The sequence below is a fragment of the Amia ocellicauda genome, chromosome 14 (assembly GCF_036373705.1).
Source record: "Amia ocellicauda isolate fAmiCal2 chromosome 14, fAmiCal2.hap1, whole genome shotgun sequence".
Taxonomy (NCBI): Eukaryota; Metazoa; Chordata; class Actinopteri; order Amiiformes; family Amiidae; genus Amia; species Amia ocellicauda.
This window is the reverse complement of record NC_089863.1, coordinates 28,080,754-28,105,480: the sequence shown is the minus strand read 5'-3', so window position 1 is coordinate 28,105,480 and position 24,727 is coordinate 28,080,754. Positions and strand designations below refer to the sequence as shown.

Genomic DNA, 24,727 nt, shown 5'->3' with positions numbered 1-24,727 from the left:
ACAGGGACAGAAAGTGATGGATCAGATTTTGATCCACCACCTTCTGGTCGTACAACTCCCTGTAGAAATCCCGCACCACTGTCTCAACAGCCTCTCTGCCCTCCACCTCTTGCCCCGAGGAGTCGATCATGGAGGACATTGCAGGCCGCCTCTCCTTCGTTTTCTTGAAGAAGAAGCGGCTGCATTTCTCATCGTCCTCCATGATGCGGACCCTGGAAAGGACCTTGATCTTTTCTTGCTCCTCCCGATAGAGGGCGGAGAGACTCAGTTTGACCCGGGCCACCTCCTCAGCTAGGTCGAAGCCTCTGAGCTGTAAAAGACTCAGGCGCTGGAGGCGGGCGTTTAGATGGGAATATCTCGCCCGCCTCTCGCGAGCTTTCCGTTTCCCCAGCTGAATGAAGTAGCCCTTGGTTCTTTTCTTCATCATCTCCCACCACTCTATGGGAGAATCAAAAAGGTCCTTCAGGGTCCTCCACTCCTCGAGGCGTCTGCTAAAGGTCTTAATCACACGAGGGTCATCGAGCAGAGAGGTGTTGAGCTTCCAGACCCCAGGCCCCGACTCCCGTGTGCTCGGAATGAGCACCTCTGTCGTCAGGAGCCTGTGGTCTGAAAAGAAGACCGCCTCCGAAGACATGGCGGTCCTCTCCAGTGGCTTGCTGAGGAGGACGAGATCTATCCTGGAGAAGGAGGAGCCAGAAGAACTCACCCAGGTGAACAAGGGGACCAGGTCCCGACCTGCGTCGCAGAGTTCAAAGTCCTCCACGAACGCAGCGAGGTCCCTGCTGGATCTATCGTTGCGGGGCTTACTCCGGTCTACATCCCTCAGAGCACAGTTGAAATCACCTGAAATGATAACTGGCAAGGTGCCGATCAGGAGCGGGCGTAGCTGAGGGAGAAAGAGGACTCTCTCTCTCTGGCTGGTGGGGGCATAGACATTGACCAGCCTCAATACAGCCCCCTTGTATTTAAAATCGAGGCTGGCCAGTCTGCCCGCCTCTATAACCTTGAATGTTTTAACTATTAAGAAGGGGTTTTTCAGGAGTACGGCAATCCCGTCCGCTCGGGACACATTGGACCCCGACCAGAAGGATTCTCCTAGGGTCCAAGTGTCCCGGAGATCTTTGTATTCTTTTTGGAACGGGATGCCGCACTCCTGCAAACAGATAATATCCGCCTTCATTCCAGCCAGAGAGTTTAAAACATCGGTCCTCTTTTTCACCTCAGCAATGCTCCTCACATTAATTGAAATAATAGTTAATGCCATAATGGCTGTGAGGGCAATTACCCGCTCCGTAACAATCATGTAAAGAAACCTTTCTCTTCCCCACTCCTCTCTTCTCCCTCACCTAGCTTAGCGCTAGCACCCATCATTTCAATCATTTGCCTCACCGCTTGATCCTCTAGGAAGACTATGGGGGGGGCTCGGCTCCCGCCACCCGGTAAGGCGGGCAAAACTCCACTGGGCTCAGGGCCCGTGGTGCTGGAGGTTCTCCCTGGTTCCTTTGAGGCCGAGGCCCGACGAACAGATGGCAGGGCAGAGGCTTTATGTACAACTGGGGAGAAAACTGTATAGACCCCGCTAGTCGTTCTTTTAACTAATGGTGGGGGAGGGGGTGGTCTCTCCCTTCCCGGCTGTCTGCCGCCGCAGGCCTCCTCCCCCAGCGCCAGTGACCTTGCCATCACGTCCCTGATGTCTTTCTGGGAAAGGACACTGGCGCCGACTCTCGTCTCCTGAGGACCTGCGGCTCTCCCACTACTGCCGGGAGGGCATACCTGACCCCTCCCCTGGGAGAGTCTCAGTTGTGGGGCAGGAGGAATGTTATTTCTAGGGGGCCTCTCATCTACCAGGCTGCCCACTCGGGGCAGTGGAGAAGGCCCACCGCTCTCCTCTCCGGAGTCAGAGTGGGGCGTATAAAAATTAGAGGGAGGGGACTCTGGAGCGGGGGAGGAGCCGGCAGGGGGGGGAGAATCTGCAGAATGAATCCTCTTTTTCATCATGCCCCCCCTACCCATGCTCCTCTTCTCAGCCCTCCTTCTCTTCCCCGCTACCACTGTCCACTCTCCCTCTGCCTCCACTTCTGACCCAGAGTCAGAGAGGGAGCCTATGAGGCTCCTGAGGATTGTTTCCTCTCTACCCCCATCTTGGGGTATCACCTTTGGAGGAGCCTCCGCTTGGTTTTCTCTCTCTCCACCACCCCCGAGGGCCCGCGCCCTATTTGCATAGGAGGAGGGACAATTTCTAAAGAGGTGCCCTCCCCCACCGCACAGGTTGCAGGCCCTCTCCTGCTTGCAGGCCCTGGTCTGATGTTCCCCGCTGCAGACCTTGCACTTAACAACGGTACAGGCTGCGGCTAAATGACCCAGGGCCCCGCAGTTCCTACATAATTTGGGCATGCCATGATAAAAGACAAGCCCCCTATTTGCTCCTAAAACCACGGTGCTTGGTAGATGGCGTACTCCGCCGATGGCGGCCACTTCCACCTGCAGGCGCACCTGCCACCGCCTAGCACCGGTCCAGACCCCATCCTCATCATTAACTCTCCTACTTTCAGACAGGATCTCACAGTGTCTCCTCAGCCATACTTCTACGTCGTACTCTGCCACTGCTTCGTTGTAAAACTGAATAGTTACAATTTTGATCTCTCTATCTGTCAGGGCGTCGACCACAAAGTCATTCAGGGGCATGCTGTCTTTTTTCTCCCTATACAGGTTCCAAAAACTCTCCAGCACTTGAGGGTTCTTAAAGCTCACCTCGAACACGTCCCTAGGTCCAGGCAGTTTTACCACACAGTTCAGCTCAGAAGGGGCAAAGCCCAGGCCCCTCTGCAGCACGGACCTGCTGAACTCCAGCCGGGTGAGGGCCGCGGTCTCGGCTCCAGCCTCGCGGCTGAAGCGCACCGCATTATGGCGCCTCACACCGGCGGTTCGCTGGGCCATGCTGCACTTTCCTACCTTGGAGAAGGGTCGGGAGGCTCTCAATCCGGAGGTCGGGGCAAGTCCACCTGGCTGGGGAGCAGCTTCCACCTCCGGGGCTCTTGCAGGGAGCGGGCCTTGCGGGGAGAAGTCCGGGCCCTGGCTGCAGGAGGCCTCCCTCAGGGACGTTGCCGATCGGCCTGGTCGGTCCCTGGAATCCGAGGCCTCTCCTGGATCCTGGCTGGTGACGTCAGCGGGGAGCAGTCCTGGTCAGGCCGGGCTCCGGGTAGATGGTCGGCCGGGCTTCTGGATGGGACCCACTCCGTGTACACAAGTGTACACAATTGCCACTAGAGGGCGCTGCGCTGACAATGCCAGAGCGATGGCGAGGGATGGCGCAGGGTGCACATGTGCTCACAAGCCGGGGTTTAAAAACGCAAGCCGGTCAAATCGGAATTGAGTTTCCAACTGACGCATCGGGATGAAACGCTGACGGATTCCTGAAGAGCAGACGCTTTTACTGTAAACAAATATTGGCTCTTTATGTATACGTGCAACACCTCTATTTGTCTCCCCGTAGATTGCAGCACCAGAAAGCCGGTAGATTATGCAAACGAAAAACCAAACAGAGAGAAGTGGACAGTGTGCGGGTAGAAGGGGCTACAAGAGAGAGAGAGGTGGAGGACTATATATATGATGTATAGAGACAGAGCGAGAGGACAATATGATGTATATGTATTTGATACATACATTTTAATGTATTTATTTATTTTGCTGTCCTTGTTATTCAGTTTTATGGTTTGTTCTGTATAAAACTGTTTTGGCAACGCTGCACCTGTTGGTCGTGCAAATAAAGCAACTTTTGAATTTGAATTTTAGAGAGAGAGAGAGAGAGAGAGAGAGGAGAGAGCAGGATCACGGGAGACGAAGAGTGAACATAGTTTATTCAAGAGTGGAAGATGGGGAGGGGGGGATTTCACAAGAGGAAGGAGTTAGAAGACAGTATCAGATGCCCAGAACCATCGACACTATCTGAACAGCAATAGCATAACCCTCTTAACCCTGTAAGAACCCAGCTGTAACCAAACGTTCCCCCTTGACCTGCAAATCAACTCTCCCGCCACAACAAACGGCGCCTGGCCGTCACGCTTAGCTTCCCGAGTCTCAACTCGCACGGGTGTCTCTCCGCTTTCATTCACAGCCACATCCTTTCGCCCTCTGAAATCAAAGAGGGACCACAGACAGCCGGTATCCTCACCAGCTCTCTAATCCTGGACCTAAGGCACGGTTTGACAGTAATCGCTACGGTCAGAAAATTCAGGTGACCCTAAGATTAACCCATGATTGAATCTAAGGATCACAGCAAACTGGATGCTGTAAGTCTACACATCCACACAATAGAACCCATACACAATATATATATATATATATATATATATATATATATATAATAGAAACAAAAATTGTTCCAATAGGGAGGGGGCAGGTGTTGATAGGAGTTGGTGATTCCAACAACCTGCATAAACACACACACACGCACACAAAAACGGTGCTATGAGATAAGTAGTTGGGTTTCCTGTAGGGACTTACAGCACAGGTATGACTTAAACTGTGCAATTCATCCCCACTGAAATGGCTCAGATTTGACCCTTGTGAGGTGCGGTCTGGAGATGAAGTTCCTGGTGGGTGGAATAGAAATGGGGCGATGGGGGAATTGGGGGAGAATGAAAGTGAGATGGGGCAATAGTGAGAGGAGTAAGAAAGGATGAGAGAAGATGTGGAGGAGAGAGAAGGGGGGGTCAAAGAAGAGAGAAAGGAATGGAGAGAGGCTGACAGTGAATGGAGCACAGGGGGGAGTAGGGAGACCAGGCAAGAGAGAGGGAGGATGGGACAGAGAGAAATAGGCAGGGAGGAAGAGAGAGGAAAAAAGAAAAGAAAGGGAGGGCAGAGAGGGAGAGAAAGAAATAGGAGGAATAGTGAAAGAGAGAGAGAGGGGGGGTAGTAGTGAGAGAGAGAGAGAGGGGGGCAGTTGTCACCTAGATGTGAGCTCATGAATACTAATGCCAGTGTGTAAGAATGAGGGTCATTGACAGAGACGCACAATGGAGAAGGGAGCCAGAGGCGGCAGAGCAATCCTATTATTGGTATTATTTTGTAGCCGTTTGTGTGTTGTTGTTGTTGTTGTCCTCGTTGCCGTTTCCTTTGGAAAAATAAGATCACGGCTCGCACAATGGGGCGATTGTGTGTGTGTGGGTGGGTGGCATGACCGGAGGATCACAAATCGCACAAAACACGGCACTCAGGGCTGAGCTGGCCGCTCTGAAGTTGCCCTGTGGTCACCGGGGGATGGGGGGGTACAGTATGTCCTTTTGGGATGTCAGACTGGACAAACCTTCACACTCCCTCCTCCCCTGCTATGTTTATCCCTGGGAACATGGTGGACAGTAGACACTCTGACCATGGCTACAAACTGGTCCACAGCAAGCAAGAAAAAGTTCTCGGTGTGTCGGGGTATTCCTGCAGTCCAGAGTGTTAAAGTGCCTATAGCATCATGCCTATTTATTGTCAGGTCTCTTAGATCACTCATATTTTGTATCAGCTGTCACTCACATTTTATGTCAGGTATCACTCAAATTTAATATCAGGTGTCACTCGTATTTAGTGGCAGGGATCACTTGAAATAGGTGTTGGTACTTAATTTAATAGCCAATCAGATTGCTGAACCATCTTTACAATTACTGCATTGGTTACAGGGAATGTCAATCATTTGTATTATTTTGTTTTACTCCGAGCTCAATTTGTGGTCAATATTTATGGTAATACCAATATACCACCTGTTTAAATTATCCACAGATGTCTTTTTTGTTATGTTTGCTTTTATTATTAATTTAGACTACATTCTGTAGAGAAATTATTGCCTGCCTTGGTTCCACTGGTTCTTCTACGTGTCTTGACATGATTGACACTTGTAACCAATGAAATAACAGTAAAGCCATTTGACTGGCTATTAAATTAAGTACCAGCACCTATTTCAAGTGATCCCTGATACAAAAACCAAGTGACTCCTGATACCTGACACAAAATACAAGTGACACCTGAAATTAAATTCGAGTGACACCTGACATAAAATGTGTGTGACAGCTGATACAAAATAGAAGTGATGCCTGAAACCTGACAATAAACAGGCATGATGATTGATGCCCGATGGGTCTCACTCAAATATGAAAGATAACTGATGACTGAAGACTTAACTTATTGAGGGTTGATCGCAAAACAGAGTGATGTGTGACAACTGATGCTGAGGAGTGATGATGTCCTAATATGGACACCGTACATAGGAGGCGACCACAGAATGATGGTCAAACCACAGCCAAACCAAGTTAAGAGTGCAAATATCCTGTACTACATTTAGTTATCAGAGTGAACTTACACAGAGGCTGTATTCACCAGTAAGCAGATCCAGTAGGACCCTATAGTTAAGCAGTAATATAGTTACAGCTCTATAGTAATCGAGATGCTTTTGAGATGGGGTGGTGGCCTTACAGTTAAACAAAACTTTATACCTTTGCAAAATTGAGTGGTGGTTGCAGAGTTACCCCACATAACCATAGGTATAAAAGAATACAGGCTTCGGACATATCTGCATTGGGAACCAATTCACATGCATTACCGGTTATATAATTGCTTTCAGTTACATAAGAAAGTTTACAAAGGGGAGGAGGCCTTTCGACACATCGTGCTCGTTTGGTGTATTAAAAACGTCAAGTCATTATTGAGCTTGTGTGAGTAAATCAGACATAAATCCAAGGTGCTATTCCTCAACTAATCCAAATCATTGATGGGCTGTCGCTCACTGTGATTGGCAGCTGGAATAGTAAACAGGCAGACAGTGTCACCTGTCATTTAGGCTTGGTGGGGCAGGAACAGTTTTAGGTTCTACAGCCACAGTCTGGAGAAGGACACAAACTGACAAATAACAAAATACAGAGAATGGAAAGATAATAATAATAAGAAAAGATACAGTGTCCTTCGGCATATAAAATACCAGAATGTGCAACTGTACGTATCGAAAAGGTGAGCATTGGAGAAATGAACCCCACTATGGGGTGGTGGGGGGGATACTCCTCTACAACAATACTTTTCTGACCTCACATCTGTCAAAACCAAAACACACCTCACACGCTGTTGTCCGAACAAAATGTGTTAACTGGGAAGTCTGTGGATAAGAGGCACAGTTCTGAGCCTGGGTCTCACTGGCACCGGATATCCCCCCCCATTATTATTTTCTAATTGTCTTTCATCCCTCGGTCCAATACTGGGGTGCGGAAGGAGAAGCATGATGGCAAACAAAGGAGAGCTTGTGATCTTCTCATTAACATCTGGAGCGGAGCGTAGGAAAAGGCTGTTGACGAGTTCGATGGTCAGAACACAGGAGGGCTGCACAGAGCCCACTGAGAGAGAGAGAGAGAGAGAGAGAGAGAGAGAAGGAGGGAGGGAGGGAGGGAGGAGAGCAAGGGAGAGAGAAAGTGGAGCACAGCACAGCACTGGGACATAAAGCACAGCCTGCTTTGAAGTTGGCAGTGGCCTAAATACTCAACCGTCAACCCAGTTCCGAAGATGTTTGGATAAACCATGGACGCCTAACCCCCCCCCACCCCCCTCTCCCACAGAACAAAAAGAAAAGAAAAAAGAAAAACTTGCAGCAACTGCTTTGCTGGCCGCGTCGACTTTGGCAGGTTAGAATTTATTATACTGTCTGTGATCTGATGACATGATGGATTGCAACTTGGGCTGAAGACCTTTATACAGATGCTGATTCAGAGAAGATGACTTGATTGTCGTTGGAATTATCCAAATTGCTGCTACTTGTGTGTGTGCGAGAATATGTTTACAGTCCGTCAGTTCTGTTAGTGTTTGGGTTGCTTCTGCATGTACTGTACTAAGTATTGCAAATCGGTGCCATGTACGGTAATGTGCAGTCTGCTTATAAACAGTGCAAAGGTGTGTGGTGGTAAGCTAAAGGCATGCAGTGATCAGCCAAGCAGTGACAATTGACAATAATGGCAAATTATAGCAGCCTTTTTGGCATACAAATTTGATCATTTCATTTACAGGTCCTATTGGAAAGGTTTGGAAGATTGTAGGCATATATGGCACATTTTAATGCTCAAGATGTTTGTTAGACAGGGTGAAGGGGAGAGAGATTAAGTCAAAGGATCATTTAGACCTAATAATATTGTCTCAATCTCAATTGGGCTTTTTTCGGTGTTGTCCCACATCTGGTCCACAGGTTAAAGGTGCAGTTATTTAACTTTGTCAAAGGCAGGGGTGGAATTGTTTCAAAGAATCCCATCACGACCAAATCGGTAACATCGCCATCACAGGTTATAAAAGGGGAAAATATCTGATATAAAAAGTCTCTGGAACGATATTGTAAATGTGTGCAGAGCAAGGAAAGTAGGATTTATCTTTTGGTATCTTTTTGTGGGGCGCTTAATTCAGAGTTAAGCAGAAAGCCCTGAGAGTTGCCAGGTTGGAATTGTCCAATATAACAAGCAGTGCATTCAACTTGTTTATTCATAATTAATCGTTTATATATAAATACTTTATGAGTGCATCAAGTGACGGTGACACAATCTTCAGCTGAGGTGACCACAGGGACAGGGCACTGTCAGTAGGAAGTGGGTTTCAGTTGCTGATCGTCAGACGAGCAAGCTTAGCGAGGACAAAAAAAAACAAACAAAGAGTCTCTCAGAACGCACACAGAACGTCTTTGCACACACAGGAGGAAGGGGAAACAGCAGGGCAACAGGGCCCAGACACATTGCCTCCTTAAAGGGGTGGCATTGTGTCAATAATTATTGTTTCTCGTTTCAAAAACTCCCGCGGAAGATGGTCCTATTCACTGAACTTGTGCAACGTCACTTGGGATGTACCAGAATACTGATGTAGGAGCTGGAAGGCAGTGGGGTTTTTTTGGAGGGGGGACTGGTACAAGCTCAGGAGAGAGGGACAATCCTGGGACATGTGTTTGTATTGAGTGAATTTGGGAGCTGTATTGAGACCTGCATTCCAGATATTACATTGTATTATTTTATGTGAACAATTTGTGATTGCCCAAGTTTCCCGTGCACACTGGTTTGTTGTCTTGCAGGGAGTGTACACGGGGGTTTCGTGTATCCCATGATGCACTCTTTAGCGGTCTGCCTGTGGGTGGCTGCCTGTTTCACCTGGACGTCTGCCATTTATCACCCGCACAGACAAGGTGTGTCACTCGGTCTGTCCATCCATCCATCTGTCTGTCTGTCCATCTTCTGTTCTCTCTGTCTGTGTTTTATTTTTTAAAATTTGAGAAATTAAAAATAAAAACAGGAGCATGAGGTGAAATTCCCAAAAGTGAAATTCCCCAAAATACCAGCGAGACACTGCTGAATCGATTTGAAATCCCGCCTTTGGCACATCCATAGTAGAGTGCAGGTGCAGAAAAGTGAGACTCCTCTCTCTACCCCATTGTACAATATCCTGCGGCCCAACCCAAGCCAAGCTAGACCCGTACAAGTCCACCCCCGACTCTGTTAACTCAATGGAAACTCAACCCCAACCATAACGAAAGCCTAGGTTTACTGGTGACCCAGCCCAGAGCACCTGTATCCCTAATTAAAATTGTACTGTTTGGTCGATTGTGATTTTTCTCTTAAGCTCTTTTCCTTGTTCAGTTAAAACATAGCTGGCAAATCATTAACCTAACAATTAAATTTGATTCAGAACCTTTATTCTGAACTGTACATAGAGGAGAGTCTTGAATTGATAACTTTTGTATTACTGTATTATTGTATTATTAGAGGTGGGGGGTGGAGCCTAGAAAATGTAAAGTAGGCATCAAGAGTTGGGAAACCCAGACTTACAGAGGCTGTTAGTGTAGAACATGCAGATGTGTTCATTGTTGATCAACATTATTGTAATAGTATCTCCCTCTCTGTCTCCTGTGTTCATTCCCACTCCAGCCGTGCACAAGAAATTGCGGTACCTGCTGGAGCCACCAGTGTATCCCGAGGTGAGTGCCCAACGCGGAGCCAACACCACCCTGCCCTGCTTGCTGCGCCTGAAGCCCCCCCGCTACAAAGTCAAGTGGACCAAGCTGGAGGCGCCGCGGCTGGGCGTCGAGAACATCATCCTCATCACTAACGGCCACGACCAGCGGGGCTATGGCTCGCTCGGACCCCGGGCCTCCCTGCGGAGAGCCCACACGCTGGATGCCTCCCTGCGCATTGCCAACCTCAGCCTGGAGGACGATGGCAGATACCGCTGTGAGCTCGTCAACGGGCTGGAGGACGAGAGCGTTACCATCACGTTGCGAATAGAAGGTTGAAGTTAAACTAATGATAATCACTTTAATTAATTAATTGTTAAAGTTATTATTATTATTATTATGTTGTTATTATTATTAGGATCAATTCTTTGAATCTACAGGATAGCAAATGCAATAAAACATCCGGGGACCTCAAATGATCATATGGTTGTTATAAACAGGCACACATTTCAGTTGAGCATTTGAAAAAGTATCATCTTCTGCTCACATTTGCCTAAAACAAACACTAGAACTACACAGCCTGCCTTCTTTCCAGGCATATGTGTGATTTTGCGAAAAAATAAAGTCTACACATTTCAATCCTACTGTTAATTTAACAGTCGAGAGTCATCATTTTGTCTACAGCTATATTAGACTGGCACGTTTGTGTAAAGCGGTGTATGTATGACTGCGTTGTGCTTTGCAGGCGTGGTGTTTCCATACCAGAGTCGTAACGGACGCTACAGACTCAACTTCCAAGAGGCCAAGGATGCCTGTGAAGGACAGGATGCCAGACTGGCCACCTACCCACAGTTATACAGGGGTAAGCTGGTAACAGGTGAAACTGTGGGGGAGGGGTCGGGTGTAACAAGGCAGAAGCCAAGGTAATGAACCCAGGTGCAGAGCTGAAGACAAATCCAGGGACGGAAAAGGGTCGTGGTCTGGCAAACAGTGCAATGGGGAAAGTCAAGTAATTAAGGTCAATAAGGAGGCAGTAGGTCAAGCACAGGGCGAACAAAACAGTATGGGAAATCCAGGAGACGGTGGTCGTAAAAGCAAAGCAAAGGTCGAAGACTCAGAGATAAACAAGGAAAGGCTTAGAAAAGAAACACAGGGGATACAAGACTTAGCAAAGAAGGAAGGGAACAAAGGGGTTTATATAGTTGGAGCAGAGGGGAGCAGGGAAACAGTGTCTGGGAGTCCTGGACAAATGGGAGCAGAGGGTGATGAGCGAGTGCACTGGGTGTTGAGGAATGTTCATTGACAGGGCTTAGAAGTCAGGTGACGATGACCTCTGGTGGTGAACTGGGGAAGTGTGGGATGAAACCATGGCACCGGGGGAGATGACAGCATCTTTCAAACAACTGCTACTATTAGATTTGCTTTAAAATGGTACTGTGGCTTTACAGAAAAACAGGAGCATTTAAAAAAACAACAACATTGAAAATACACGATAATACAGACGAGAGTGTGTGGGTTTGCATGCTAGGGTTTCATAAAAAAAAAGTGGGTGATTCTTTTATTTGCCTTTTTTCCTAATCTAATCTATGGAAATATGCAAACATACAGCTTGTTGGTTATACTGAATTACAAACAAAATAGGTCCTCAAAAGGGAGCACCAAAACGAAGATTGCGGTTTTAGATTACATACATTTTAAGGAGCAGAATAACAGGCAGAGTATTTGTAAAACGAATATGTAATGCACTTTAAATAATTCTAGAACACCGCTGTTCCCGGCTTTTACATTCTGGCACTGCCCTACAGACAAGACTCAGACTTGGTGTGCATGGCTCCCTCATTATTTAGACACTTGTTTAACACTTACACACAGAGTTGGGTTAAACTACGTAGAACTTTGAAATCAGCGCTAGTTAAGAGTCAGTCACTGGTCTAGGTAAAGGTTTTTTTCTTTTGGGGGTGGCGGGGGGATAAACTTGTGTGTGAAAGCATCCCAGTGGTGACGGCCACGTGTCGGCTTGGGTGTCATCCGCAGCCTGGACCGAGGGGCTGGACTGGTGCAACGCGGGCTGGCTGGACGACGGCACTGTCCACTACCCCATCATTCAGCCCCGGGAGCCCTGTGGGGGGAAACTGCTCCTGCCTGGCATCCGCAGCTATGGCCCCAAAGACAAGGCTGGGGAGCGCTTCGATGCCTTCTGCTTCACCTCCAGTAGCGCAGGTCAGTGTCGCCCCACGACACCCAAAAAACAGCATCTCCACATCAGCACTATTCCAGGCAGACAATGGCAGCATTTTGACAATTTTAATTTTAATTTAATTTTAAATGTTTGTATTGTGTTTTACCAATTTTTCCTATTGTGATTTTTCTCCTAAGCTCCGCCCCCCTCCTCCAAAGGGAGCTAATGGAGTAAAAGGGAGGAGAGCGCTGTGCAGGAGGGCGATGGGAAGAGGGGGGGGTGTCCACAGAGCACAATGGTACTCTTGTTCAGGTCTCAGAAACACTGCCATCCTGGGGAATCCTCTCTCTCTACAGTGGCTTATGTATTCGATAATTGTTTGTTTTGTATTTGTAATTCATTTAGAACACTTTGCAGATTATATTTTTAACTTTGACATTATGGACGTTTTCTGTGTTGATCAGCAGCACAAACTCCTCATTAAATCCATTCTGATGTCATGTTGTAACACAACAAAACCCTCTCTCGCTCTCTCTAAATGAGACAGACTTCTATCTACCTTGTGGGATGTAGATTCTGCAAATGTCAACAGCTGGAACAATCTGCCCACAGGATAATTGCATGCAGAGAAAACCCAACAAGAATAAGAATGACCAATGAATAAATCAGTAAATAAAATTGTAGTGCATTCACATTAAAAAGCAAACCTGTGCAAAAAAAATACACCACAGACTCCCCCTCTCTCCCTCCCCATTGAAGTGTGTAGCTTATAGCGTACTTTTGAAAAACTGCTGTGTTAAAGAGCTCTAAACCCTCTCTGGTTGGGGTGGGGAAAGAGGAGGAGGAGGAGGAAGAAGAGGAAGGCTCTCCCTCCTTTTCTCTCTCACCTGAGTTTACCTGAGTATTGGCTTTCCTGCTCTCTCTCTATCTCTCTCTCTCTCTCAGGCCAGGTGTTCTTCGTGGGGGGGCGTCTGAGCTACACTGAGGCAGTGAAGGCCTGTGGGGTGCAGGGGGCCAAGATCGCCCAGGTCGGGCACCTGTACGCGGCCTGGCGCTTCTCCGGACTGGACCGCTGCGATGGCGGCTGGTTGGAGGACGGCAGCGTGCGCTTCCCCATCGCCACTCCGCGCCAGCACTGTGGAGGCCTCCCCGAGCCTGGGGTTCGCAGTTTTGGCTTCCCTGACAAAGCCCTGCACACCTACGGGGTCTACTGCTACAGGTAGTAGTGTCCCTGGGGGGGGACGTGTTAAGGCAGCATAGCACAGGAAGATCAACCAGGGAAAACAAAATAGGAGAGCACAGAAAAGGGGCTTTGTCTGACGTTATGGTGTCAAGTTTTGTTCAGGCTGTATTTGAGATATTTATGGAGAAGAAAACAAAACAAAATACTGTACATAGATCAAAGCGTGTTACCTTGTATTCACCCTTTTTTTTTTTAAAGTGCACTAACTGTGTGTGCTGCCCCCCTCCACACCCCTGTTGTTGCAGTCAAATGCAAGCTGGGTCTGTATCCTCGGGTGTGCCCGTGTTCAGGGTGAATCCCCGCCCACGGCTCCCTGCCTTTTAGCGCCAGGTGGTGGACAAACACTCCAACTGGACAACTAACTAAAGTTCCCCTGGGACCAGGGTTTGGGAGAACTGCTGCTTTTTAAGGAGCTATGGAAGGGGGGATAATTAATTAAGCTTGGAATGTCATCGTCATTCTTTAATTAAGAAACCAACGTCAAATCGCAGCTTCAAAGGCAGGTAGGGCAGGGCGGGACTGCATCTCGAATACGGGCAGTGCCTATGTGTATCTCCCCAGTGGGCACTGCTGCAAGTATAGCATGGGTCTTGCACAGTTGTGTCTTGGCTTGTCTCTCTGCTCTGTCATCTCGGGACTGTATTTATTCTCAATTCCAATAAATAACACACATGTTCGCCAGCTCCTCGTTTTCTTTTGAACCCAACTTCAGCCACAGCATCAAAGGAAAGTGAAACAGAACTAAACCAAAGAGGGACAGGGGGTAGTTTGGATCTTCCTGTTATGTTCCCGTCGACTTTTCTTTCTTTCTTTGATTAGCATTTTGTTTTTGTTTTGTTTTTGTCCCGTGGTCTGCATTCAGCGCCGTGGCACCCGGTGCTCTGTGAGGATTGTCGTTTTCCCAGCTCCGACCACCCTTCCCCACTCACAGAAAATCCTCCAATTGGGACAAGAAGCCACGATCCACCCCCTTCACGCAAACAAACCACGCACCGATACTTGTAGCATCAAAGGGGGTTTGATTAGTACATTTTAATTTTGAGAGAGGGAGAGAATTTTGCTCTCAAGAAATCCAGTTGCCAGTTGTTTTTGTGTGTGTGTTTTATTTTTTTAAGGGATCCATATGGACAAGGGAGAAGGGAAAATTTAATTACATTGAAAAGGAAAAAAACAACCAACAGTCTTAATTTGAGCAAAAGCAATCCCTATTGATTAGAGGAACTGCTGGCATAGGCTGTTTGCTGCATCTGTTTGTTTTCCATTTAAAGTGCAAGAAGGAGGCTGATTGTTTTGGGTGAAATCCAAAAATTAAATCCTCGCACAAGGCCAGAACTCACTGATGCAAAGGGAGCAGATTTAGGGGGGTGGGGGGAGGTGCTTGGGAATGGTCTCTCCACCATTCACATAGACAGATCCAATCAAATGTCAAGGGCCAATCTATTATAAAAATTAAAAATAAAGCTATCCGGTCAAAACAACTTCCCCCCAATCCAATAGTAGTTTGTTAATGGATCTGTGAAACCCCAATAACCAGCCACCCCCCGTCCCCCTCCCTTCCACAACCATCTCCATCTCCATCATCATATTCCCATATTCCCTTTACACAATAACTATAAGGCAGCCCTTAAGTATAATTATGATTAGATGCCTTTTTTCTTAGGTGTTTAAAGGGATATTTCAGTGTTTTAGCATTTTAGCCTGATTGCTTATTCACCCAGAATCATATGAATCCACTGCCTTTTTAATTCTGTGCATCCTGTCTGAAGAAATTTGAATGTTTTGTTTTGTTAGCTCAGCACAATTGCTGGGAACTAATGGTCACAAAACGCTGACTCTTGAAAGCGGCTAATAGATCTTTTAAATATTCTCTAGAAGTCTATACAAAATCAAATGTATTTTGATGAATATGTTTAAAATATTTTTCTTTTGGAACTGGCCAAACTACGCATTTCCTCAGCTGTGATGTGGCAGCGCAAAGATACACTCACTGTGCGTGAATGAAAACACAGAGAGCAAGCAGGCAGAACCGAAAGTAGTCTGTCAACCAGGAAGTATGTGGAAACTCATTTCTTATGATTACCAGTAAATTCAAGAATTTTTTGAACTAGTTATTTATGATTTATAGTAATATAAGACTACAAATGACAAACGGACCAGCTTTTGAGTATTTAAAAGATCTATTATCTCTTTTGAGAGTCAGCATTTTGCGACCATTAGCTCCCAGCAATTGTGCTATGTGAAAGAAACAAAAAATTCAAATTTATTCAAACTGGACACAGAATTAAAAAAGGTTTCCAATGGATTCGTATAACTTTGGGTGAATAAGCAATCAGGCTAAAATGCCAAAATACCGAAGTATCCCTTTAAGTATAACTACTTCAACTGCTGTTTGATGCTAATATAGATTTATTGTTTTTGTTCTTCAGTATATTGGGTGCACAACGCTCACAGTAAGAAACTTGTTTCCTTATTGCTGCGATTACCGATCTGAAAATGGCCCTGTCTTCTATCCTGGCCTGACATTATCAAATCCCCTCGAATTTAAAAATCAGAAAGTCAAGCAGTCGCCTTTCTCGCCCCTTAATTCCTCTAGTCACATGATGGGGCTTTGAGAAGCAACGCCCCCACTTTTCCCAGAATGCAACAAATGTGCACCCCCCCAATAAACTGCCACACACCCTTTTCTCGCCAAGCACCGATAACCACAAGAAATACAGTACATCAGGAACTAGATAATGATATTGTTTTTGAATTTTTGTTGTTTTTTTTATTGACCTTTTCCAACGTCAGACATAAGTACGCAGGAGGTATAAATATACAGTCAAGATTCAAAAAATGCATTCCAATTTGTGTTGTTGTTGTTCCCGCCGTCTTTTCAAACCAATTGAAGAAGCAGGGTGGTTTCCATGACGCTCCCTTACGAACAACCATGACTATTTAGTGACAATGAGGTGAGGGATATTAGGTAGTTAATAATCAAGGTGTCAACAGCTACTTTATTCCAAGAAACTTTATTATAACATAAAGCTTCCAATTAGAATGGCGTCAGTGGGGGTTATTAGCTTCAAGCAAATGTGTAACACCAAAATAAACAGCCTTTTTTTCCCATGGCAGTCATTTTAGTAGAAAGACTCATACTAGAAAAGAGTAGGTTAGCTGAGAGAGCTGAAGGGATGTAGCAAAAAATATATTTATATAAAAAAAAAAAAAAGTGTTTATTTACTAACCATGTTCGGAGTTTGCTTCTGAGCTTTGGAGTTTAATGGTACCATCCCCATTTGTGTCTGAGCTAAAGCACCATTCATTTGTAACAGCACCCCTCCCTTCCCCCGCTATCACCACGTAAACTTTACAACTATTGTGGCCTTTTTAACAAAGTGGGCCATAACCTGGGTGTGAGAAATGAGAATCACAAAGGTGGGGTGCAAATCCATATAAATATTAATACTGTCACCCCTTTGCTTTTATTCTTTTGCTTCTTCTTTGTTGATCAGTTTACAGAGCGTGGTCCTTTACACACACAGCTTAAAGATGCAAATTTACAACAACTGCCTTTTTGTGTGGTTTCACTCCTTACGCAATGCCCGTGATGGCATCCACATTTCAGCAATGGCTAACTATCCCCTCAGAGAAAATCCTCCGCCAAAATATTGCATCCAACGTGAGCGGCAGGCCGCGAGACAGGAGGGGGGAAGCAATTCAGTGCTACGCTGGGTCGCCATGGTCATTTGGCGCAACGCTGTTTCATTTCCCCCCGTATCTCCAACGGTTTGACAAATCTTCTCGGGCACCAGGCCTAGTTGCAGATTGAAGAGGAAGGAGCAAAATGGACTGATGATAAAACTGTTACAAGTGAGAGGGAACAAAAAAACTAAAAACGTAAGGGTTCGGATGGGGGTGGGAATCACAGTCAGATCCGTACAGGTGCACCAATATTACATAGCAGTCCACTCTATGGAAGAGTGCAGGTGGGAATGGCAGTGAGAGAGGGGCGTGGATAGGGGTGCTGTTTTTGGGGATGCTGGCACTATTTTTCAAGGGGGGGGTCTGTCACTGTGATGGGAATTGTGAGTGGGGTAAGGGGGGGGACAGTGGGGGAAGGGGGGGCGGAGGACAGAGATACAGGGGACAGAGGCAGGTGACTTAATTCCACTTGATCTCCATGAAGTCAACTTCCTCTTCCGACTGCTGCTCGGTGGTGGCGGTGGCGTCCATCACCGCATGGGTCACGGTAGCCAGCTGACTCGCGGGCGCGGCCGGCACTGCAATACAAAGACACCCTCCTTCAGTGACCATTAGCCCACATTTTACTGGAATTACTTCCTTAAGAGAATCACACACTGTGTTTTCTACTTAATCTTAGCTGAATTTTCACATTTATTGGTCTCCTTTTTGGTCCATATTGGCATCTGGCTTGTAAAACATGGAGGGTTAGGGACACCTGTCAGGGCATCAGCTAACAACGAAAAAATATTAAAGAAAAATACAAATAATAACCCTGTTCTGAAATCCCAAGATCTCGTGTTATTGAGAGGAGACATAAGCTGCAGAGGTTTTAGGCTGACAAGCACAGCGCTGTCAGCTGTAGTAAATAAAAAGACGACCAGCCACTCAGAGGTATGAGATGGTGTGTTTTTTCCTTTTTATTATTCTGGAAAAAGTGGGTTTGATGTAATGAGGTAGCCAGTGCAGCGCAATGACATTGTCACATTGCTACTGTAAGACGAGGTTATTCTACTAGAAGGAAAAAATATAACAACGTTCATCCATATTCTACAAACACATGGGTCACAAGCCCGGGTCCTCGAGAACAGCAATCTCCAAATATGTTCTAGAATACCCCCAGCTCTGTTGTTTATTGTTGTTTAACTGAACCGACAATGCAGTATACGGTTCAATTAAGTCATTAAAACCTCAGTTGGGAACAAAAACCAGCAGGGCAGGGGGTAGTCCAGGACCAGTTTGGAAATACATGAGCTTTTGGTTGTCAGTCAAACCGAGCTGTAAATTGCAGGACTGGCCCAGATTTGTGCCGTTAGTCCAAGATCAACATGAACTTCAGGCACTGATCGAAGCCTGCTTTTGAAAGCAGCCCTGGGTTCTCCTGGACCAGTGCTGGATATCCACTGGCACCATAGCATGCGTAGGTGCCATATAGATTCCTTCTTGATTCCAGTGACCAGGTCCTTGGTTTGTGTCATGAGGTGGGGGCAGTGCAAGAGAGGTAATGCTTGTTGATAGAAGCTTATTGCGCTGGTAATCCTGATAATTTGACTCAGAGATCAGTCCCACGGCAATTAGGAGCTGAGGCTTGAGTTGCTTTCCGACATCGTCTCGGAAGAGGGAGCCGGATTGCTGTTGTCGGAACAGCTGGAGCACTCTTCCTCATGGTCCAGCTCGCTCTCGCTCTCACTCTCACTCTCACTCTCTCTCTCGCTCTCGCTCTCATTCTCATTCTCATTCTCGCTCTGGGAGGTCTCGTCCTCTCCTTTGCTCCCATCCGAGTCCACTCCAGAGCACGCCTTCTTGTACTTCTTTTTGTCGGGGTCCTGCTCTTCGTCCCCCGCTTCCTCGGTGCAGTTGACCTTATAAGGCCCGACACCTACGTGATCAGAAAGGCAGTTTGACTAAACGACAGCATGCAAACACTCCCGCAAGCCAAGACGCAACAGAAATGCACAAAGCAAAGCCATCCGTTCTCGTCCTCGAACAGCCTGTGACCCATGACCTTCTTCCCATCCCTCAGCGGGGGGCAAGGTTGGGTGAGGGTTGTGCCTCCCACAATTAAACCAGATGAGAAGAGGGCAAACTCAAGGCACGCAGACCAAAACCAGGTACATCAAGGCCGGCACATCACAGCACTGCACTTTGAAATCAAACTTTCACGAGCGCATGTCTTTTTGCGTAGACTATGCCTCGCTGGTCCTTCAGGCGCTGGCTGTTTTGACATGCACTGCAAAGCAGACATTCGGGGAACAAAGGCCAACATCTGAAGTAGAGGTTTAGGGCTGTGGATCCAATTAGTATTTACGCCTAGAATAATGACTCCCAAATATGCATCAGAGGGGTGCAACTCGTGTATGTGGGCCAACGGTGCAAGCAGCAAAGCTAAGACGTCAGACATCAGAGGACTGATTGGCAAGCCTGGAACCAAATTGCAGCTGGAGAAGAGGCAGGACCATTTTGAGTCTATTTTAGCGGAGTGAGTAGGCCTTAAGTGTAGACATTTAGTGTTTAATGCAGCATCGTCTACAGCAAGTGTTTGTCATGTCCACGCCCGCTGTGTCTCTAGTCTGCTCCAGCGTGTCGTAGCGTGAGAACATCACAACATGGCTGTAGACAAGAGGAGCTCAGAGCAGGCCTGTTTCTCCCTCACAAAGGTGCGACAGACGGGTAATGATCCAAGAATCCAAGCAGTTTTATTGTTGTTGTTTTTTCCGCAACAGTGCTCGCCCACCCCCTGCCACCCCTTCACTTTTCTCCCTTTGTGAAGAAGCATCTCTCGTTGTTATGAACCCATTGTTCCCACTATAATATTAATATTTATGTATCTATTTATTAGAAGACACTCTTACACAGGGTTGTCCAAATGTCTTTCATGAAAGTGGAATTAACTAAGTGTTGGGATTCTATTTCAAGGGCAATGAAGAGGTAGTTCAAGTAAGAGCAGGAAAATATGTTGAACGATACACTAGTGCCACATGCAGTGGGGTGAAAGAAAAAGGAAATAACGGCCATTAGTACAACACAGTTCCGATGCGGGGCAATGCAAGGGCAAGAATAAGAATAAGCACAGGTATAATAAGAGGCAATAGGAGGGCGCTGAAAGCAGGGGAGCAGATAAGTGTGAGGCATCAAAAAAGAAAGAAAAGTGCATTCAAAGTCAAGGGGTATACTGTGGGGTGGGGGTTTGGGTGTGACTTACCCGGGATGCAGACAATCTGTGGCTCCTCCCATCTGCCGTTGGGTAGGCACTTGACCAGGGGGTTCTGTCTCTGCAGGAAGCCCTGGGCGCAGTGGTAGCGCACCACTGAGTTGGTCTCGTAGCGCTGGCGCGGCTTCCCGAACGTCCCTGCGTTCTCCACCTGGGGGGGCTTTCCACACGACGCTGCCCGGGCAAAGAGCAAAGACAATGATCGTCAGGTCATATTGCCCTCGGTATCACCCAATGCCGGTGTGCGTGTGTATGACCGTTTACCTATAAGGGGTTAATCCCTTATTGGAGCCATGCCCATTGGCTCACTGTTTCTGAAGAAGAGCTAATTCACTTGACAACAGACTAGAGACCAGAAGAGCATTGCCAGAAACTGCTGGTCCTGAGATGTACTATTCCCTCCAGGTAGAACGAGAGTTGTCTTTCCACCAGAGCTGGATTGAGATTAATCCCCTGGGGCTGCCCCCCAACCCCACCCCTGCCAGTGACATGGTAGTTAAGTCACAAGGACAGTGGCTCCACACACTGGTCCCAGAGGAGCCCTGTGTGTGTTGGTTTTTCCATTGTAATAGAGACACTTAATTGAACTAACAATTGGTTCATTTCAGCGGTGTCAGTTGTTTCAGTTTCAGTTGCTCTGAAAGGAGGAGCGGTGAGATTGATCTGGGAGTGTAGGTGGCAGCCAGGTCTGGAATACAAAGCAGCAGACTCGGCGGTCCCTGAAGATAGGGGGGGCTCCTCCGTGTGCCCAACGTATTGCACAAACACTCGATTGGAGTAGCTTTAATAGGCAGCCCAACTGGGCCTTAGTGGGTGCCTATTTAGATCCCAAACAGTTTCCAATTAGGGAAGATGTTTTGTTCACCAAATCTCATATTCTGAATTCCCTCTGTGTCCCAGCACGTAGCCTACATCCCACAGAGACTTTCAAATCCCCATTGATTGCATGAGTTTTTTGGACCATAGGCATATTTTTTTGTTGTTGTTGCTGATGATGTTTCCCATTTGCTGCCCAGGAAAGCCCTGACTCAAACCACAGGAGGGTCAGGGAAAATGCAGAGTGCTTTGAAATTCACCCAGCCCTGAAGGTCACTGCAACAGTAGGGAATGGAGTGATATCAATCTTCCACAGTACCTGTACTCTCTGGAGGTCTGAGCAAGTGCTTTCTAGACAAAAAGGGTTGCATTATGAAAAAAGGCGTGAAAAAATACATAAAAAGACTCAGAGGTAATGTATGTATTGTCCTAATTTCAGTCTTCTGTGTGGAAATATGGAAACAGAACTGGTCTACAGTGTGAAGTTTCACACAGGGAAAATATATATATATATTTTACCAAAATTAAGAAATTGGCAGGTAAATAAACTGAAACACAATCAAAAATATACAATGATACACACACGTTCAAAAATATGAATGGATAATTAAACATATCTCAAGCCCATATACAGACAGGTGACAAATTAAAGGAAAAATCAACATAGCACCACGAGCCCCAGAACAGCTTCAATGCTCTTGGCACAGATTCTACGAGTCTCTGGACTCTACTGGAGGGATGAACACCATTCTTCCAAAAGACATTCCCTCATTTGGGGTTTTGATGATGGTGGTGGAGAGCGCTGTCTAACACGTCGGTCCAAAATTTCACATAGGTGTACAAATTGAGTTGAGATCTGGTGACAGCGAAGGCCATAGCAAATGATTCACATCAGTTTCATACTCATCACACCATTCAGTGACCCTCGTGCCCTGTGGATGGGGGCATTGTCATCCCGCAAGAGGCCACTCCCATCAGGATAGAAATGTGTCACCATAGGATAAAGGTGATCACTCAATCACTTTGTCATGATTTGCAGTGACCCTTCCCTCTAAGGGGACAAGTGGACCCAAACCATGCCAGGAAAATGCCCCCTACAGTGAGGGGTCTGGAGGCTCTGTTATGCTGTGGGGGGCATTTTCCTGGTATGCGTAAAGCAGTCAGGCCTGTACTCTTGGTGTTCGCTTCACATGCACTCGCCCACTTGTCGAGAACACTAGAACACTGAGCATCTTTGTGACTGAAGCTCCTGACATTCATGCCCCAATAATGACCCCTCTTTCAAAGTCACTGAGATCTTTTCTTCTTGCCATCTTGATCCAAAATTGAGGTCAACTGGGCCTGCTCAGCATGTTTATACATGCCACAGAGCATGATAGGATGTTAATTGTATCATGCAGTACACCTGTTTGGAGGCATCTGCATTTGTTATGTTCCTCCACTCGTTTATTCAGGTTTTTCCTTTAATCTGCCACCCATCTGTATGCCAGGGTTTAGCGGAAATATATTCAAATGCACTCCTATATATTACAAAAATCAACTGTTGCATGTTGTTTGAAAACGTATGGCACTGTAATTCCTGAGCTACCCTGTGTGGATTTCTCATCAGAGGCCTGGCATTAGACATTAGATCTTCCTGAATGTGGAAAACCTGCGGAGCAGTCAGCCATGTTTAAGTGGACACAGTGATATGAACCCAGTAGGTGTGTGGCTCGGACAGGGTGGGAGGCTGTACTCACAGGTGCCTTTCTTGCAAGTGTAGGACAAGTGGTAGTTACAGGGCACGTCACTCCAGCGTCCTCCATCATGCCACACCATCACCACGCAGTCCTCCCCAGACAGGAAGTAGCTATCGGGTTGGCCACGGTACCAGTTCTCGTAGAGCTGGGCGACCACACAGTGGGCAGGCATGGGGGTGAGAGGGAGGAGAGAAACAGAAGTCAAATTGAGTTGAAAAAAACAAGACTGACTGTATGTCTCGGCTAAAAAGCTCACAAATAATGTTGTAAAAGCCGGTGGCGCCATTGTTGTCCAGTGCAATTGTCACTCACTCCCTGGAATAGGTGAACTCTAAGTTTATTTAATTTATCTTTGGCAGAAACGTGCTGTGTTGGTAATGCGAGCAGCGCTGGCAGTTTCCCATGCTTAAAGGGACAAAAAGTGACATAAATCACTCTGGGGAAATTCCTTCAATAAAGGTCAGTGGATCTAAATGAGTTTGGGGTCCTCAGCTGTGGTGTGCCACCAGGGCTTTCAGGGTATTCTCTGCTGACCATTCAGAACCAAGTAAACCATCAGTCAAATCTTGTATGTATTTATATATTACCCCATTTTCTAGTTTTCTCCACAATTGTACCCCGTTCAGCTCGGTTCACTGCTCTAACCAATCATGGATGCAGATGTCTAATCAGGACTTTACGTTGCTTCTCTAACTTGCGTATAGCATACAGCTGCTCGGGTCACTTAGTAAAATGTTGTGTTTTGAGCTGACTTTGTCATAATGCAATGTTGCCATACATTGTTTCAAAACAAAATGGTCAAATCGGAGGGGGGTTGACACGACACTGCTTCCCCAATTGATTTTGTCAGGGCGCGCCATTGGTCCCCAGTGCTCCCAGTCTGCCAGGTTGACTCACCAGCGGGTTTCCGTCAGACCAGCGGAAGTCCCCCTCAATGGTTTTATCGTTCAGCCCCATCCACTGGTACTCCTTGTATTTATCTGAGGAGAGAGAGGAATGCTATGTCTGCCATTTTGTATTTTTTCCCTACATGGCGAGTGATGTTCAAGATGCACACACGCTATCAAAAAATTATGAGTTAGTGGATATATATTGTATTTTTAAAATAAGGCTAGAGTAGTATCCCACAATTATATAGATATATGCTCAGGAAATATAACAATAAATGGATGGCGAATGGATGGATCGACAGTGTGTGAGGGACATGGCGGGGGTGTGGGAGGTGTGTGCGTGGGGGTGGGGGGTCCAGTGCAGGGGTTTCCTACTGTTGATGAAGTCCTGCTCCTCGGGGGTCATGATGGAGACCAGGTGCCCGCCACACATCCTGCAGTGCTGCTCTGCCACCTCCCAGCCCTGGCGATTACTGAAGTGCTTATAGCAGAAGCCGTGGAACTTCTCCCAGCCCGCCTCGCAGTGCTCCAGGTCTGTAACATGCACACGCACACGCACACAGGGAGAGAGAGACAGAGACTTAAACACTTTCACAGGAGAAATGCAGGTGAAGGAGGAAGAGGAGGAGGAAGTCAAATAGTCAAGATGAGGCGTCATCTGCGGGGCTTACCAGTCTGGCAGAGGTCCCCTCCATAGGTAGGCAGACACAGGCACTTGGTTGACACCCCATCCTCCACGCAGGTGCCCCCATTGGCACACGGGTTCTCCAGGCAGGCGTCTGAAACACAGTGACAGTGGGGGCAATACTGGCACAGCCCTGCCAGTGGAGGTGGAGGGGGAACGCGTCGGGAATATGCCGCGTCTCCCACCAGCACGCTGCACACTAGACGTGGGCCAGAGCTCGCCACCCCAATCTTTGTGACCCTAAAGCTGTGGCCGTACCCCACTCCATACACCCCACCTACCGAGCAGAATCTTTAAA

At 47.0% G+C, this 24,727-nt stretch overlaps 2 protein-coding genes across 3 annotated transcripts in view; one reads left to right on the top strand and one right to left on the bottom strand.

Annotated features, from left to right (window-relative positions):
• Window positions 1-7,414: 7,414 nt before the first annotated feature.
• hapln2 (hyaluronan and proteoglycan link protein 2) lies at window positions 7,415-14,046 on the top strand. The gene is made up of 6 exons (XM_066721492.1): window positions 7,415-7,649; window positions 9,068-9,178; window positions 9,918-10,277; window positions 10,689-10,805; window positions 11,978-12,163; window positions 13,068-14,046. Exons 2-6 carry the CDS (start codon window positions 9,097-9,099, stop codon window positions 13,343-13,345), a joined length of 1,023 nt encoding a protein of 340 aa, XP_066577589.1. The 5' UTR covers window positions 7,415-7,649; window positions 9,068-9,096; the 3' UTR covers window positions 13,346-14,046.
• A 2,060-nt stretch (window positions 14,047-16,106) lies between these two features.
• Window positions 16,107-24,727, bottom strand: part of bcan (brevican) — a 34,402-nt gene continuing 25,781 nt past the window's right edge. The window contains exons 9-14 of one of the 2 annotated variants that reach the window (XM_066721491.1): window positions 24,416-24,523; window positions 24,120-24,278; window positions 23,752-23,834; window positions 22,855-22,999; window positions 20,291-20,473; window positions 16,107-17,627 (exon numbers count right to left, since the gene is read on the bottom strand). In XM_066721491.1, the coding sequence (XP_066577588.1) occupies window positions 17,509-17,627; window positions 20,291-20,473; window positions 22,855-22,999; window positions 23,752-23,834; window positions 24,120-24,278; window positions 24,416-24,523 (797 nt within the window). In that variant the 3' untranslated portion in view covers window positions 16,107-17,508. Of the gene's footprint in view, window positions 17,628-17,983; window positions 18,968-20,290; window positions 20,474-22,854; window positions 23,000-23,751; window positions 23,835-24,119; window positions 24,279-24,415; window positions 24,524-24,727 lie in introns of those variants that run through there. The other variant, XM_066721490.1, reaches the window with a different exon arrangement.

Excerpts from the sequence above, each read along its gene's own strand:
- hapln2 (XM_066721492.1), top strand. The coding sequence starts at position 9,097 with ATGATGCACTCTTTAGCGGTCTGCCTGTGGGTGGCTGCCTGTTTCACC. Across the intron at positions 9,179-9,917 it reads TTATCACCCGCACAGACAAG|CCGTGCACAAGAAATTGCGG; the intron begins GTGTGTCACTCG and ends TTCCCACTCCAG. Across the intron at positions 10,806-11,977 it reads CTACCCACAGTTATACAGGG|CCTGGACCGAGGGGCTGGAC; the intron begins GTAAGCTGGTAA and ends TGTCATCCGCAG.